The sequence below is a fragment of the Xenopus laevis genome, chromosome 5S (assembly GCF_017654675.1).
Source record: "Xenopus laevis strain J_2021 chromosome 5S, Xenopus_laevis_v10.1, whole genome shotgun sequence".
In the NCBI taxonomy this organism is placed as follows: Eukaryota; Metazoa; Chordata; class Amphibia; order Anura; family Pipidae; genus Xenopus; species Xenopus laevis.
The window spans coordinates 130,446,651-130,465,111 of NC_054380.1; the positions used below are offsets into that span (position 1 = coordinate 130,446,651).

At 37.2% G+C, this 18,461-nt stretch overlaps 1 protein-coding gene across 1 annotated transcript in view; it reads right to left on the reverse strand.

Moving 5' to 3' along the window:
* Positions 1-18,461, reverse strand: part of wdr35.S (WD repeat domain 35 S homeolog) — a 76,217-nt gene that overhangs the window by 19,875 nt on the left and 37,881 nt on the right. The window contains exons 13-21 of the mRNA XM_018265957.2: positions 15,526-15,670; positions 15,346-15,415; positions 14,440-14,493; positions 12,018-12,127; positions 9,708-9,918; positions 9,540-9,620; positions 9,324-9,460; positions 1,773-1,976; positions 129-275 (exon numbers count right to left, since the gene is read on the reverse strand). Of these exons, the coding sequence (XP_018121446.1) occupies positions 129-275; positions 1,773-1,976; positions 9,324-9,460; positions 9,540-9,620; positions 9,708-9,918; positions 12,018-12,127; positions 14,440-14,493; positions 15,346-15,415; positions 15,526-15,670 (1,159 nt within the window). The remainder of the gene's footprint in view (positions 1-128; positions 276-1,772; positions 1,977-9,323; positions 9,461-9,539; positions 9,621-9,707; positions 9,919-12,017; positions 12,128-14,439; positions 14,494-15,345; positions 15,416-15,525; positions 15,671-18,461) is intronic.

Below are 18,461 nucleotides of genomic sequence, written 5' to 3' on the forward strand. Positions count from 1 at the left end.
TAAAAATGGTTATTTTATTGCCATCTATTTATGTTATTTTAAAACAGAAATTAATCACGCTACAAAGAACAATATTCTGACGAATTCATAAGACGTTAAGAGCAACAAAGGAGATGACAATTTTATACCATTTCTGTCTATCTGCAAAGTAGTCACCGATAGCATTATATGCTTGTTCCAGCAGAGAATCGTCCGAATCACCAGAGCCATGTTTGAGCAGCTGCAATACTCGGAACCAGTCACCCAGCTTTATGCGCAGTCCAATAGCAAGGTCTCTGGAACAATTAGACATACAAAAATTCAAAAAGGCCTCATGCTTCTGCACAATGCAAATTCTAAATATAAGTGTATATTTGCATTTATTTTTTTCCAATTTAATTGAAAAAAAAAAAAAAATGTGTAAAATATTTTATGCACCTTTATTAGCTTCCCCTAGGACGCCTCGCCCTATACATAGATTATGGCGGAAAACACTCAGGGGCAGATTGAAAATTCAGATTTTCTATTTTTTTATGGTCAAAACAGTCAAATTCCACTAGGGAGTTATTCAAATTAGATTTGAGGTTTTTTTAAGGAATTTGATTTTCGAGATTTATCATACTCTGGCCCTTTAAGAACTCAAATTCGACTATTCTCCAACTAAAACCTGCCGAATTGCTGTTTAAGTCAATAGGAGAGGTCCATGGATCAATTTGGAGTTGTTTGCAGTCTTCCTGACATGAGTTTTTTTTGGAGAAAAAACTCTAATCAAGTTTTTAAAATTCGAATCGAATTCAAATCAAATTCAATTTGAATTTCAAAAACTCGGTTCGAGTTTTTTCTCCGAAAAAAACTCAAATGTTTTCAGGTCAATTTAATTCATACACGTTAAAAAAAATGATTTTATGAATACATTTAGATTGGTCTAATTTCTAATATCTACTGTGTATCCTGTGCTTGAATGGCTGCCCCCATGGCTACACAGCAGCTTGTTTATATAAACTATAGTAGTACTTATCTGTTATCTACTGTGTATCCTGTGCTTGAATGGCTGCCCCCATGGCTACACAGCAGCTTGTTTATATAAACTATAGTAGTACTTATCTGTTATCTACTGTGTATCCTGTGCTTGAATGGCTGCCCCCATGGCTACACAGCAGCTTGTTTATATAAACTATAGTATTACTTATCTGTTATCTACTGTGTAACCTGTGCTTGAATGGCTGCCCCCATGGCTACACAGCAACTTGTTTATATAAACTATAGTAGTACTTATCTGTTATCTACTGTGAATCTACACAGCAGCTGGTTTATAGAAACTATAGTAGTACTTATCTGTTATCTACTGTGTATCCTGTGCTTGAATGGCTGCCCCCATGGCTACACAGCAGCTTGTTTATATAAACTATAGTAGTACTTATCTGTTATCTACTGTGTATCTACACAGCAGCTGGTTTATAGAAACTATAGTAGTACTTATCTGTTATCTACTGTGTATCCTGTGCTTGAATGGCTGCCCCCATGGCTACACAGCAGCTTGTTTATATAAACTATAGTAGTACTTATCTGTTATCTACTGTGTATCCGGTGCTTGAATGGCTGCCCCCCTGGCTACACAGCAATTTGTTTATATAAACTATAGTAGTGTTTCTGAAGCAAACACATCAGTTTTACCAGTGCAGGGCAAGAGTACATGATATTTTCATTACTTTTAAACACTTACATTTTTTGGAGTTCTTTAAGGGTTATTAGCAAGTATTACCTATACATTTTCTGCATCGATTCTTTCTTACCTTCGGTCCATGTCTAAGTACATTTTCTCTGCTTCCACAAACCTGCCAAAGTAGGCAGCGATTTCAGCTTGCTTCATGGACTCACTCTGTAGGTTTCCTAGGCGTTTTACAAACTCGATGCCTTGGTAATCCTTGCAGCGCACAAACGCCTGCTCGGCAGTTGGAAGGTCCAGCTTCTCAAGGGCAGCTTCGGCTAATAGGCGCCTGTTTAGACAACGTCAGGAAAAAATATTTATAAAATTCACATAAAATGGTCTTTCATTCAGTAAAGATTTACACCCTTGTGCAGAAAGGCTGTTTATTAAAGGGACCCTGTTCATCATTTACAATAAGGACTAAGCACAAAGTGCCATGTTCTTATCTCACACAGTGTCCAATAGCCTTATGATTAAAGAGGAACTATCACGAAAATGAACATTTAGGGGGTTATTTATCAAAGTCCGAATTTATCTCAATAGTTTCTGCTACAAACTCCGATCAAATCCGCTCTGGTTTTTAACGCTTATTTATGATTACATTTTGCCGAACATTTTCATTGCGGGGAAAAAACTATTTTTTTCATCGATTTTCACGATTTTTTTCAGAATTTTCACCCGAAAACTTCGGGGTATTGCACGAAACCCAGCGCACATCAAAAAATCATTGGGACTTCTCCCATTGACTTATATGCAACCTCGACAGGTCTGAAATGCCGGATTTTCAGATCCATCCTCAGGGTTTAATAAATTCTGAAAAATAAGTGATTTTTTTAAAAGTCTGATTTTATAAAACAAATCATGATTTTTTGTGATTTTTGCATTCAGAGTTTAGTAAATAACCCCCTTAATATAAGTTTTCTCATATTGAAGTAAGAAACTTTCTAAATACAATCAATTAAAAAAATCTGAATTGTTTCTGAAATAATCAAGTTTACCCTCACTATTGCTCTCTCAGCATCTGTTTCTCTTCATTCTCTCTTCATTCAGCAGTTGGGTGTCAGATGAATGATCCAATATATCTTATAGGGGGGGGGGCTTCCTTTCCTAGCAGATGTATTAGAGCTCATTACTGATTCCAGTAATCAAATCTAACAAAATATCTGCCTTTTGCACAAATTCTGCATGTAGAGAGACATGATGTCTGGTGAGTTTAATAGAGTGAGCTCTAATACATCTTCTAGGCAAAAGGAGCCCCTCTATAAGATATAAGTTGGGTGTCAGATGAATGATCCAATATATCTTAGAGGGGGCTCTTTTCCTAGCAGATGTATTAGAGCTCACTCAAATAACTGATTCCAGTACAAACAAAATCTAACAAAATAATTGCCAAATCCTGCATGTAGAGAGACATGATGTGGTGATTTTAATAAAGTGAGCTCTAATACATCTTCTAGGCAAAAGTTGCCCCCCTATAAGATATATTGGACCATTCATCGGACACACCACTCCTGAATGAAAAGAGAATGAAGAGAAACAGTTGCTGAGAGAGGGATACTGAAGATAAACTTGATTATTTCAGAAACAATGCAGAATATTTAATTGATTGTATTTAGAAAGTATCAGTACGAAAAAGCTTATATTAAATGTTCATTTTTGCAATAGTACCAATTTAAGCTTTTAGATATCTAATTATCTATTTAAAAATGCAGACTGGTGTCTATTGCAATATTTATTTTCACATTTATGTAATGCCAAGTATCATTTATGTTCTGTAGCCGTGTTTCACAAGGTCTTCCACCTTCAGTATAGAACTTCCCGCAGACCAAAACACGATCTGACATTCCACACGGCACCGCTGGAAGTAACACAGACAGTACAAATCCTCTCGCAGTCTTCTATAAATCATTTCAATAAACTCGAGACAAAAACTCACACATAGGGGGAAAACAGCTGTATGGCAAATGCAAACAAAGGATACCCCATATGACTTCTTCATGCTTCTCTGGCACCACTAGACATGAGGACTGACTAATACATAATATATATATATTCAATATTGCCAAGAAGGGGCAATATTGATCATATTCTATTTCAAAAGGAGGCTTTTTGGACATACAGTTAGGCCCATAAATCTTTGGTCAGGGACAACTTTTTTATCATTTTGGTTCTGTTGATTACCACAATGAATTTTAAATGAAACAACTCAGCTTTAATTCAATATGGAAATGATTCTGAGATCATCCACCACTGTTGGATGTCCAGGTCTTTTTGCGTTGCTGAGTTCACCAGTGCTTTCTTTCTTTCTCAGGATGTACCAAACTGTAGATGTTGCGACTCCTAATAGTGTAGCAATTTCTCAGATGGGGTTTTTTCTGTTTTTGCAGCTTAAGGATGGTTTGTTTCACCTGCATGGAGAGCTCCTTTGGCCGCATGTTGTCTGTTCCACATACAAGCACCCCCAAAAGCTTTTATCTGCTGCATCGATAGTGCCATAACAAAGGAATTACCCACACCTCCCCATGAAATAACCTTTGAGCCAATTGTCCAATTACTTTTGAGCCCCTGAAATGATTATGTTAAAAAAAAGGCTTTAGTTTATCACATTTTTACACAATCTTTTTGTTCAACCTACTGAATCTGAGTTGTTTCATTTAAAATTCATTGTGGTAATGTACAGAACCAGAATTAGAAAAAAAAGTTTGTCTGTCCAAATATTTATGGACCTAACTGTAACTGAATCGAGTGGAGCCTGAACAGCTCATTGTCTCTGAATTGTTTTCTTGTGATTGGACTTGTCATGGACTATATCCAATTGTTGGATATATATATTGGTAGAATGACCACAGAAATCAGTAAAAAGTTTTTGGCCTTGAATTTCTCCCCAGTGCTTGAGATCCAGGAAGTGCGTTAATAAATAGGGAATGGTTGCTCTGTTTAAAGATGGTAGAAGGAAGATGAGGCAGAGCACACTCCTGAAGATTATGTAGCGAGAACCCCTGGTGCCCAGTGTTAGTAGTCTGGCGACCTCCAATATACAATCAAGTAGTGAAACACTGGCACACAAGGAACTTCATGCAGGGTTACCCCTTGCTAGTTTATTAGGTGCGGACGTCCGCACCTAATAAACTAGCAAGGGGTAACCCTGCTAGTTGCTAGGGAGTGTCTCTCAGCAGGACACAGCAAGTAGCTGGCTGAGTTAGGAACTGGGGGTGCTGCCTGTGTCTGCACAAAGCAGGAGCTGGTTGAGGTTCTGGACTGAGAGTCTGGGTAAGACTGTTAGCACAGTCAGGAAGCTGAACTAACAGAAAAGAGTCCTATGAGTACAGGGGTGAGCCCAAACCTGTGTTTTGTTGTTTTGCTGGTCGTCTACAAGGGGCCCAGTCTAGTTAGGGACTTCTTCAATTGTGTGAAGGTAGTGGCCAGGTTTTTTATGATTTCTGTTTGTATGCTGCAATGCTCACCCCTGTGTATGATTAAGGGCCATATTTAACAAGGGTCAAATCTCGAATTTGAAAAACTTCGAAATTCGAATTCAAAAAGACAAACAGAAATTTAATCAAAGTTTTTTTTGGCCGAATTGGTCGGTTTTCGATTGAATAGGCCCGTATTCGGCCGTATTTGAATCGTATGAATCGAAGTAATAGCGCATTCGATCCAATTCGAATTGAAGTCCACTGATTGACCCAAATAGGTTCTAGGAGGTCCCCCATAGGCTAAAACAGCAATTTGGCAGGTTTTAGATGGCGAATGGTCGAAGTCGAATTTTTAAAGAGACGGTACATGATAAATTTTGATATTCAATTTTTTTTTCAAATTCTAATCGAATTTGGACTATTCCCTAGTCGAGGTACACATAAATAGCTCGAAATGTGTGTGTGTGTGTGTGTGTGTGTGTGTGTGTGTGTGTGTGTGTGTGTGTGTGTGTGTATATATAGATATATATGGTATATATATATATATATATATATATATATATATATATATATATATATATATATATATATATATATGGTATATATATATATATATATATGGTGTATATATATATATATATGGTATATATATATGGTATATATATATATATATATATATATATATATATATATATATATATATATATATATATATATATATATATATATATTATATATATATATATATATATATATATGGTATATATATATATATATATATATATATATATATATATATATATATATATATATATATATATGGTATATATATGGTATATATATATATATATATATAATATATATATATATATATATATATATATATATATATATATGGTATATATATATATATATATATATATATATATATATATATATATATATATATATATCACCTACAGTTTGGCCATTTCTCTATAGGACCAAACTGTAAATGATATATACTGTAATAAATATTCCACTCCTACGTCAGAATGTGCTATTAAAAACTTCTAGAACATTCCCCCCTTGCACAATGCCTGTCACTTGCCTAAAAGCTTAACACAAACAATTATCATTTCTAAAAAAAAGTGGTAGAAACCACACCCTACACCACATTTACACCAGTCATCGAATGCTTTACCATACCTGAGAAAAAAGCTCTAAAAGCTCTCGGTTTGTTTAGGATAGCAGCTGCCATATTAGATTGGTGTGACATCACTTCCTGCCTGAGTCTTTCCCTGCTCACATATAGCTCTGGGCTCAGATTACAGCAGAGAAGGGAGGAGGGAGGGAGAGAGGAGCAAACTGAGCATGCTCAAGCCCTAGCCCTGGAGGTTTAAGCTGAAAACAGGAAGTCTGATACAGAAGCCCATGAGTACACAATAGAAGGAAAGAAATGTGGTGTTTCTTTTGACACAGAGCAGCATTACTTTGAGGGTTTACTAGTGTATTTATATAGAACTTTCTGATAAAGCTTACTTAATTTTAGCCTTTCCTTCTCCTTTAAAAAGCCCCCTCCCTTTGTTGCACCCTATGTAGATGCCTCTTCTGCCTATCCCTAGTTCCTGCCCTGCCAGTACGTTCTTGACAAACCTATATACATTTAACTGTAGATTATAATGAATAGTGTACCCCCTGCTAAAACTTATATTATAAGTACATTAAACGTCACCTTGGAGTTACATGACCTGTATAAAAGCACTCAGGCTGCAGTCTTGTGCTTTTTTACGGTCACGCAAATCCTTGACGACTTTAATTTCATTATCAATTACAGTAGATGTACAATATATATATATATATATATATATATATATATATTATATATATATATATATACTGTATATATATATATATATATATATATATATATATATATATATATATATATATATATATATATATATATATATATATATATATATAGCAGCAAATTTGAGTACAGTGCACACGGATAACCGAAAAAAGCAATGCCTGTGTGCTGGTTACATGTGTCAATAGTCATAGGCAAAAGAGAAAAACCGCACCAACAGGTCTTTATACAAAAATAGAAAACCTTTAATTCAACGTTTCGGCTCGACCGCTGGAGCCGTCTTCAGGAACAAAAAAGGTTTTTTTTGTTCCTAAAGACGGCTCCAGCGGTCGAGCCGAAACGTTGAATTAAAGGTTTTCTATTTTTGTATAAAGACCTGTTGGTGCGGTTTTTCTCTTTTGCCTATATATATATATATATATATATATATATATATATATATATATATATATATATATATATATATATATATATATATATATATATATATATATATATATATATATATATATATATATATATATATAGTTTCAGATACAGTTTGATATGATGGGTGAAAATTTAGAACAGCATGAACTGAAACACATAGCTATGGTCACCACCTCCCCCCCCCCCCAAAAAAAGGAAAGTTAGAATTCTAGCAAAGTAATCAAAGCATGGCCTCATTCTAAGGGGAGAACAGAAACAGCCAGATAGGTACGGTAAACTGGGAAATAAAGAGCTACACATTATGTATCTGCTGTATATAGAAAAGGTCACAGGCACATGCAATTTTAAAAACAAACTAGCAAAAGTTTTATGACCCTTTAAAGCATAAACCGTGCCTTATGGTAAATTTAAGGTCAGTGACCACTAATGTATTCACAAGCGGATTTACTTAAAACCTAAAGCTTTATAGTGTTTTATAATATGTGTTTTATTGAGCTGGCCATACATTCCTAGGCAGGCAGTTTGGCTTTTTATCATATTGCCCAACCATCTAGGTATGTACGGGTAAGTCAAGGGACAGGTTTGATAGAGCATTTTGCAGTCCTGGAGGATCTGGAATTATTTGTCCTGACTGAAATCTTCCGGTGCTTTAATTCTTTCATTTGGGTGACTGGCCTAAGGAAATGGCACATTTATGGTTACTCATATGATATTCATCTATTTGGCCTGTGGGTCAATCCATCGTCCTCCATATCGATCAGCCTATATATGACCACTTTTACAATGTACTAAGGGGCAGATTTATAAAAGGAGAAGCAACCCCTAAAGTTAAAAAAACCCTACCCCCTAGACCCCCCTCCTTCCTCCCCCCAGCCTAAGTGATACCCCTGGCAAATGCCCCTAAGTCTTTACTTATCCCTCCATGCAGATTCTGTCCAGTGGAGTTCATGGGCGCCATCTTTAGTTGCTTCGGTAATCTTCGGAATGAGACCGGCGCTTTGCGAATTTTCGTGAGTTTCGGCAGATGCACAGTTGTCGCTTTACAGAAAATTGCTCCAACTGCGCATGCGCCTCTACGCCGGTCTCATTCCGAAGAGAAAACGATGGCGCCCGTGAACTTCGCTGGACAGAATCTGCATGGAAGGTTAAGTAAAACTTAGGGGCATTTGCTCTGGGTAACACTTAGGCTGGAGGGAGGAGAGAGGGAGGGTCTTGTAGGGTAGGGGGTAGGGGTTTTTTAACTTTAAGGTTTGCTTCTTCTTTAAGGTTCAAACTGGAAATTTGTATTTAAATTTTCGAGTTGGATTTTTGGTCAAAACTCACAAATTCTAGTTGGGAATAATCCAAACTCGAATTTCAGATTTATCATACCAGGACCCTGGGAACAATTCAAATTTGAAAACCTGTCAAATTAATTTAGAAGTCAATGGCAGAGGTCCATTGACCCTCTTGAAGATGTTAATAGCCTTCCTGACATTCAAGTTTTTTTCGGAGAAAAAACAATTCAAATTCGATTCGAGTTTTTAGGGCGGTTATATACGTTTGAGTTTTCTCTTAAATAAGATACTAATCGAATTTCGAGGTCATTCGAATTAAAAAAAAAAAAACTTTCAGCCATTGATAAATCTGCCCTTAAATCTTTGATGGAAAGATCTTTTAATTGTTTGATGTTCTAGACATATCGCACCTGGCTAATTTCCCTAAATCCTTAGTATTTCTTGAATAAAGAATACCATTTAAACTCCAAATAACTTATCATGTGCTTCTAATCTGTGTTCTATCATACTGCACTCACTTGATCAAATGTAAATGTTCAATCACTACCCAAATGTAATTGCAGCACCCACACACAGATACAAATGTGAAGTACGAATGTATAACCCTGTAGGACCTATCAAAAGAAACATTGGTTGCAGACATTATATTTTTATTTCCATACCACAGTCTAGGGTGTGGGTTATCTTCTATAAACTGTGAAGCATCTTCAATTCCTACTTTCTCAATCAGTGCCCGACTGTCTCTCAGGGAACGGATTTCAAAGTTAATGATGTAATCTTTGTTTGGGTGCTCAGGATCCTGTAAGTAGGGACATGTGCTTTATTACATACAACATAAAGACCACTGATCATTGTTATACGCTATATAATAAAATTACCTTTAACAACTCATCCAAAAGAACAGACTTTATTTCTAAATCTTCAAAATTGCAGATGTACCCTGATGTTTGAATCGGCTCCTGAAAATAAAGAGATAAAAAATAATGGCACAGTCTCGGTTAATGTAAGCATTTGATATAAATAAGTGAGACACATTTCTGGCTAACCTCAGGATCCAGGTTTCGGAAGACATACATCCTTGTTTTTTCCATCATTGCAAACAAGTCGGGGTTGTCACTGGCCCACTTCATGTCCCAGACATCTTTGCGTTCGAGCTTAAGCTGCTCTCCAATCATTTGTTGCCCTGTATTATCTGTGTATCGCGCTTCCAAATCAAAGAAAGTCAGGACTCCAGAAATATCTATGATAGCAAGGCGGCTGGATTGAATGAGAACAAACAGTGAGCAAACTTATATAGTTAACAAGGCACATCTGGCCTTTTGCCCTCCATTTGTACATTATCTACAAAGTCCCATATTGCAATTGACACTGTAAACATTTTCAAAATCCCAGTAAAAAAAATACTGGAGTATGGTGTCTCTGAGAAGAGATTACCCATCAATACAGAGGTGGCAAGGAGCAGCAGTGGTGCGACCATTCAGCAGACCCTCCGGGCCCTGATCCAGCCCATCGCCCCTGACCCTCCCCCATTTCATGATTTCTGCTGTATGGTAGATATGCCATTGCCAACAATACCTTGGCTTTGCTCCTCAACAGCAGAGCAGAGCATACTGACCATGTGCTGTGTCTCTGACATATTTGAATGCCTAGCAGGGGTCCTCAACTATGGCCCACGGGCCAGATACGCCCCTCCAAGGTTATTTACTTGGCCCCCTCCGCTGCAGCCCCGTCCAGCATCAACTGGGGGGGACTTGGTGACGCACTGGGGCAGAGGAAAAGAGAAGATCTGTGAGCAGCAGCTTAGTAGAAGTGTGCCACTCTCCTGATCCAGGTACTCCTCTTGCACGCACTCTTCGCACATGTTGCAGTCTTAGCTTTGGTTACAGGGGAGCCGTCAACCAAATCCTCACTCTCAGGGAGAGACAGATATGTAGTTAGGTGTGCAGGGCCGCTATCAGGGGACAAAAGGGGTGGCAATTGTCCTGGTCCCAATGGCTTCTATATGTTAAAGAGATACTGACACCAGAAAATAAACTTTTTTAAATATTTATCATAACATTATCTTTGAATGTTATTTACAATTTTGCCATAAAAGTATTTGACTGATGCTTTTACATTACCTTTCTTACTACCCTGTTCCTCTATGAGGGGGCTGCCATATTTGTGCAGCAGTAGTTAGCATTAGAAACTTGGGACAGTCAGGTTGAGGAACTTCAAGTAACAATTACTTACAAAAGCAGAACTATCAGAGAAAAATGATCAACATCACCTCTAGGTAACTTTTCATGCAGATTAATATTTTGAAATAAAATTTTAGTGTCAGTATCACTTTAAGGAGAGCCTGGTCGTGCTGCGTTTCCTGGATTAGACAGGCCCCCCTTGAATTGCCAAAGTAGGAGCCGAGTTGCGACGAAGTGGGAGCTGAGTTGCAACGAAATGGGAGCCGAGTTGCGCTGAAGTGGGAGCCGAGTTGCGCCGAAGTGGGAGCCGAGTTGCGCCGAAGTAGGAGCCGAGTTGCCCCGAAGTAGGAGACGAGTTGCCCCGAAGTAGGAGACGAGTTGCCCGAAGTAGGAGCCGAGTTGCACCGAAGTAGGAGCCGAGTTGCGATGAACGAGGAGTTGGAGCTGGAACCGGATATCAGCCAAAAGCAGGCCCACACTTCCCATTGAAATGATTGGTTAAAATTGTTCTTCATTTGAAATATTGTATTGTTCTTTCAGGTTGTTTTGCACTACAAATAATGTATGTGCAGTGTGCATGGAAATTCGTTTTTTTTCCCCAAACTATAGTTTGAGTGTCAGAGTGACTGTGCACTGGCCCCCTTTTTAAAAAGTTTAAGGACCTTATGGTTCCCGGGCTGCTGAACGTCTGGACAGGTACCGGTAAGTTTCATATATAAAGAACATAATTTCTAGCGATATTCATATTTAGGGTTTATGTCTCCAATAATATCTTGATAGTGATAATGGTGCAATTTACCTAACATTAGTCACTGCAAAATAAAGCAGACTACAGTGGAACCTCAATTTTACATCCCCTGATTTTAAGTTTTCCCTCATTTCACATTGTTGTTTTGTGGTCCCATCTATATATTATGCATAATACATTTCCCTGATTTTACATTTTCCTGGATTTTACACCATTTTTTTCTGGTCCACTGAAAAATGTAAAATGGGGGTTCTACTGTAACTCTTGAAAAAAAGCCAACTGCTGTCCATGGTGCTGAATGAAATATGTTTCAGTGCATTTGTATTTGCAGAGTATGCCACCAATCCTTTCCCCCTTGCTACTCCATACATGCTGCTACACAACCCAGGCCAATGAGGTATAATAAAGATAATAGAGAATGCATATACCTGGCATTGCAGTTTAGGCTCATCTGATATGCACGGTTGCCTAGCATATACTGTTGAACCAGACTCACACTGGGTAAAGTGTATTTCTTCAGTGTTCCTGATTCGCGTCCCTGTAAATATACCAGTATGATAAGTACAGATAAACAAGTGGAGATGGGGAGACATTCTGAATTATTGGTACTGTAGTATTCATCTAAAGTATATTTCCTTAGCCTACAACTACAAATGCTGATACCATGGGGCAAATTCACTAAAGAGCGAAATGTCACCAGCGAACGATCCACCGCACTTCCCAACACTTTGCCAGGCGAAAATTCGTTACCACTATGTTAATTCACTAAAATGTAAAGTTGCGTCGCAGCAGCCGAACACTGGCGAAGTTTCACTAGCGTTAATTCGTTCAATTAATTAGTAAATCTGCGCCCACGTTTGCTTTAAGAAGGCATTACTTTGTTTCTGTGTTCCATAACTCTAATGTTTCTTATTCCAGAGCCCTAATATCAGTCTTAGGCTGATGGCACACAAAGCTATGAGTGCTTGCATTAGACAGTGTGATACACCACATACAGAATTGTTTCCGGAGTGGCCTAGTGGGAGGGGCATTGGAAAGACAAAAACTGATAGAATATAATAAGTGATGGGCGAATTTATTCGCCAGGCGCGAATTCGCGGCGAATTTGCGCGATTCGCGTCAGGCGAATAAATTCGCGAAACGCCCGCGAAAATTCGTGGAAAAAATTCGCCGGCGTCAAAATTTTTTTTCTCGAAAAAACGGACGCCGGCGTCAAAAACAGGCGCCGGCGTCAAAAACGAGACGCCGGCGCCGTTTCGCGAATTTTTCGGCGAAGCGAAACGGCGCAAATTCGCCCATCACTAAATATAATAAATATATCTATATATCTATCTATCTATCTATCTATCTATCTATCTATCTATCTATATCTATCTATATCTATCTATATCTATCTATCTATCTATCTATCTATCTATCTATCTATCTCTATCTATCTCTATCTATCTCTATCTATCTCTATCTATCTCTATCTATCTCTATCTATCTCTATCTCTATCTATCTCTATCTCTATCTATCTCTATCTATCTCTATCTCTATCTATCTCTATCTCTATCTATCTATCTCTATCTATCTCTATCTATCTATCTATCTCTATCTATCTCTATCTATCTCTATCTATCTCTATCTATCTCTATCTATCTCTATCTATCTCTATCTCTATCTATCTCTATCTATCTCTATCTATCTCTATCTATCTCTATCTATCTCTATCTATCTCTATATCTATATCTATATATATATCTATATATATATATATATATATATATATATAAATAACAAACAAACCGCACTATAGGGGGCCGATTCACTAACTTCGAGTGAAGGATTCGAAGTTAAAAAACTTTGAATTTCGAAGTTTTTTTTGGGCTACTTCGACCATCGACTACGAATCGAAGGATTCGACCTAAAAATCGTTCGACTATTCGACCATTCGATAGTCGAAGTACTGTCTCTTTAAAAAAAACTTCGACCCCCTAGTTCGCCATCTAAAAGCTACCGAAGTCAATGTTAGCCTATGAGGAAGGTCCCCATAGGCTTGGCTAACTTTTTTTGATCGAAGGATATTCCTTCGATCGTTGGATTTAAATCCTTCGAATCGAAGGATTTTAGCGTTCGATCGAAGGAATAATCCTTCGATCCTTCGATCGAACTATCTGCGCTAAATCCATCGACTTTGATATTCGAAGTCGAAGGATTTTAATTCCTAGTCGAATTTCGAGGGTTAATTTACCCTCGATATTCGACCCTTAGTGAATCGGCCCCTAGGTCTTTTATCCGGTGAAAAAAAGTTTAAGTGAGGACGGCTTGAGTTTGGAGCCGAAACGTTGGAATAAACATCACTTAAACTTTTTTTCACTAGATAAAAGACCTAGAGTGCGGTTTGTTTGTTATTTTGTATGTAAGATATACCCTGCACCTAGGCATTTGGACATTGATGAGGAGTGCTCCAGGTAGATAACTTGTGTATATATATATAATACACAAGAGCCATGAATATCTTGTAAATCATATCCTTATAAACGGTGAGTTCTGATGTCATCAGTTATAAACGGTGAGTTCTGATGTCATTTCTGTCACATGACTCACTGAAACTTGTGTATTATAATAAAGTACCCCCTGTTGTAAAATATAAGGATATCAGAAGTTACCTTGGAGTTCCATGACCTGTATATTAACACTCGGCTTTCAGCCTTGTACTTTTATATGGTCATGAAACTCCTCGGTGACTTATAATATCCTTATAATTTACAATAGGGGGTACTTTATTCTATATATATATATATATATATATATATATATATATTCACACACACACACTGGGATATCCATTGCATGCTTAAACTCACCACAATGAGGACTTTATCAGATGCAGTTATACAACAGATAGGATCTCTCGTTGACTGAAACAGATTTAAGAAAGCATTATGTGCTGAATACTTGCAGCCACAAAGTTTTGTAATGATAAAAAAAAAACCTAAAATGTTATTTCAGTTTAAAGGGGTGGTTCACCTTAAAATTAACATACTAAAATTTAACTAAGATATAATTAATCATTATTGGAAGCAAAACCAGTCTATTGGGTTTATTTAATGTTTACATGATTTTCTAGTAGGCTTAAAGGGGTTGTTCACCTTCCAAAAATTTTTTCAATTCAGTTGTTTTCAGATTGTTCCCTAGAAATAAATTTCAATTACTTTCCATTATTTATTTTGTATTGTTTTTCCAAAATCTAAGTTTAAAGTTGAACTTTCTCACATCTCTGGTGTTTGCACCTGAATTACTGAGCTGTTAAGACTCACTCGAAACGGTTACAATTTAGTGGATACATTTCACAGCAGCATCTCTGGAGTATTAGCAACTATTGTATCAATTCTAACAGCTGCCTGTAATGAAACCCAGAGATTCTGCTCAGCAGGGACAAAGATAAGAAATGTATCAACTAAATGTATCAATTTAGAACAGTTTACAGGGTCGGCGACCCCGCCCTCCCAGAGCTGCTTTAGAAGGTGAAAATGACACTTCAATATTAGAAAAATGGTGACACATAGAAAATAGAAAGTCATTGGAAAAAGTTGTTATTTCTGGTGATCTGTCTGAAAACAACTAGTTGTTTGAAGGTGAACAACCCCTTTAAGGTATGAAGATTTACGGAAAAAGATCCGTCATCCGGAAAAGCCCAGGTTTCGAGCACTCTGAATAACAAGCCCCATTCCTGTATAACAATAATATTAAAGATTATGGATGCCCGGTACCTCCACTGATTTGGTGTAATCGATTAATCCCTCCATGGATCCTGAAGGATTATCGTCGATATGAAAAATCCTGAAAGGCAGCGTTAAGAATCAATACATAAATGAAATCAATAATATTGAAATAGGATATAAAAAATGTCTGTTGCTAAAAAAGGAAGGAGATCCAAAAACACAGCAAACCTTTCTCTGCCTTCTTTCCGGGTGCGTGACACCTGATTGATCTCCATTGCTGTGAGCTTCTTAGCTACTCGGTACTGCCAGATGTAGAAAGCTTCTTTAGATGCCGCAATAACATGTGTTTTTGTCATGGTGACAAACAGCGGGACTGTGAAAAGTAAAACAGACTCAATTTTGTCATATCAAAGTTACTCCAAATGAACCAAGCTATTACACATATTTTATACAGGTGCTTATATAATTCAGCACACCACATCTATTGGCTAAATGGCCTGGATCAAAACTACTATCCTTGATAAAAGCATGGCAAATAGGCAATGTGTTGGCTGGTCCCCTTTAAGGCCACCATACTCTTCATTTTGCTGCTGACTTAAAGTGATACGGACACTAAAAAAAGTACATTTGAAAATATAAATGTACATTTAGGGGGTTATTTATCAAGGTCTGAATTTATCTCAGTATTTCTAAGTTAAAAATCCGAGCAACTACAATTACCAGAATGGACCTTCTTTATGAAGAAAAAAGCCAGAAAAAATAGGGTCAGGCAAACTTTCCCTGAAAAATCTGAATTGTTCATGGTTTCTGCTCAAAAAACTCAGAAAACTACAGAAAAATCGTAGTTTTTTGCTCAGAAACCACAAACTCATCGGATATCGGTGCGGACCTGGAGAGCTTTTAGATGCCAGAGTTTCGGATTTAGACTTTTTAGACCATCGGACTTTATTAAATCTCGAAAAGTTTGAATAGTTTTTTTTTTTCCTCCGAAAACTACAAATTATTCAAGGTTTTGATATTCGGAGCTTGATAAATAACCCCCTAAAAGTTACTTATAGGTCATGTTGCTAATTTTTTGCGGAGAGGTTTGTTTTTGTAAGTAATTGTTAGTTGAAGTTTCTAAACCTGACTTTTGTCAACCTGACTGTCCCATCTCAGCCTATCAGATAAAGTTTCTAATGCTAATGGACTCCTGCTGCACAAATATGGCAGCCCCCTTATAGAGGAACATGGGGCATCAGACAGGTAATGTAAAAGCTTTGTGCAAATAATTTCTGGCAAAGTTGCATTCAAAGGCAAAATATTATACCATTGCATATCTAGCAATGGTTTTATGGTGTTTTAAAAAGAGCTCATGAGAAAACACACAGTATTTGTATTTAAAAGGCTCATTATCAAGGGTCAAATTGAAAATTTGAATTCGAAATTAGAATTTTCTAAAAAATGTTATGGTCAAAACTGTCAAATTTTACGAGGGAGTTCTTCAAATTCGATTTGAGTTTTAAAAAAAAAATTCAAATTGGATTTTCGAGAATTATCATACTCTGGCCCTTTAAGAATTCCAGTTCAACGATTCGCCACCTAAAACCTGCCAAATTGCTGTTTGAGTAAATTGGAGAAGTCCAGGCATCAATTTTGAGTTGTTTGCAGCCTTCCTAACATCCGAGTTTTATTTGGAGAAAAACCTGGAATCAAGTTTTTTTAAATTCGAATCAAATTCAATTTGAGTTTTCAGGTCGATTTAATCCATTCGAGTTTTAATAAATTAAAAACTTATGGTTGTTTAGGGGAGTTTTTAAAAATTCCACCTTTGATAAATGTGCCACTACCCGTTCTTATGGTCACCTTGTTGCTTATTAACCTGTCTGTGGTTGCTCTTCCTTCTCTGAATACCCAGTCTGTTTCTGATATTAAAGGAGAAGGAAAGCTACCAAGCCAATAGATTACCTGCAATAGTGCAAGCTATAATGCTATATGTATCCTGTAGAATGCTTTACCATACCTAAGTAAAAAGCTCTAGAAGCTCTCTCTGTTTGTTAAGGATAGCAGCTGCCATGTTAGCTTGGTGTGACATCACTTCCTGCCTGAGTCTCTCCCTGCTCACTTCTAGCTCTGGGTTCAGATTACAGCAGAGAGGGGAGGGGGAAGAGGAGCAAACTGAGCATGCTCACGCCCAGGGCAAGGAGGTTTCAGCTGAAAACAGGAAGTTTGATACAGAAGCCAATGAGTACACAATAGAAGGTAAGAAATGCTGTGTTTCTTTTGACAGAGGACTCAGAGCAGCATTACTTTGAGGGTTTACTGGTATATTTAGATGGACTTTTCTGATAAGGCTTACTTAGTTTTAACCTTTCCTTCTCCTTTAAGATATGTTCCTAGTCTGCTTGAACACTGCCTGCCCTGACTACCTGCCTGAACTTGGACTTTGAGCTGAGGCACTTTCTCATTATGCTCATACGTGTGCCCCAATATAGAATATTCCCCGGATTTTCATCCTGCTATCAGATGGCAAAGAATTTGTATTTCACAGTTACACAGAAAATAAGTGTGATACTTTAGAAATAAGACATTGGTCTCATTGGTTTGAATTAAATATAATGAAGCTGTATATTTACCATAAAAACCCAGAATCCCCCGGTGACAATAAGGGAGAGGGAGAGGGAGAGGGAGAGGGAGAGGGAGAGGGAGAGGGAGAGGGAGAGGGAGAGGGAGAGGGAGAGGGAGAGGGAGAGGGAGAGAGAGAGAGAGAGAGAGAGAGAGAGATGCACCAAATCCACTATTTTGGATTCGGCCGAACCCCCTGTGAAATTGGCCGAATAATGAATCGAATCCAATTGCAAATGCAAATCAGTAAGGGGGAGAAAGAAAACAGTTTTGTGACGAAAAGTCACATGATTTTAAGGATTTGGATTCAGCCAGGCACAAGGATTCGAATCCTGCTGAAAATGGCCGAATACCGAACCGAATCCTGGATTCGGTGCATCCCTAATATACATATATATATATATATGCACACACAAATATATTGGCCTGTTTTTATGTAACGAAATAAAATTATATTTTTAAGGAAATCCCAGTGTGCACTCATGCCTATATATATATATATATATATATATATATATATATATATATATATATATATATATATATATATATATATATAT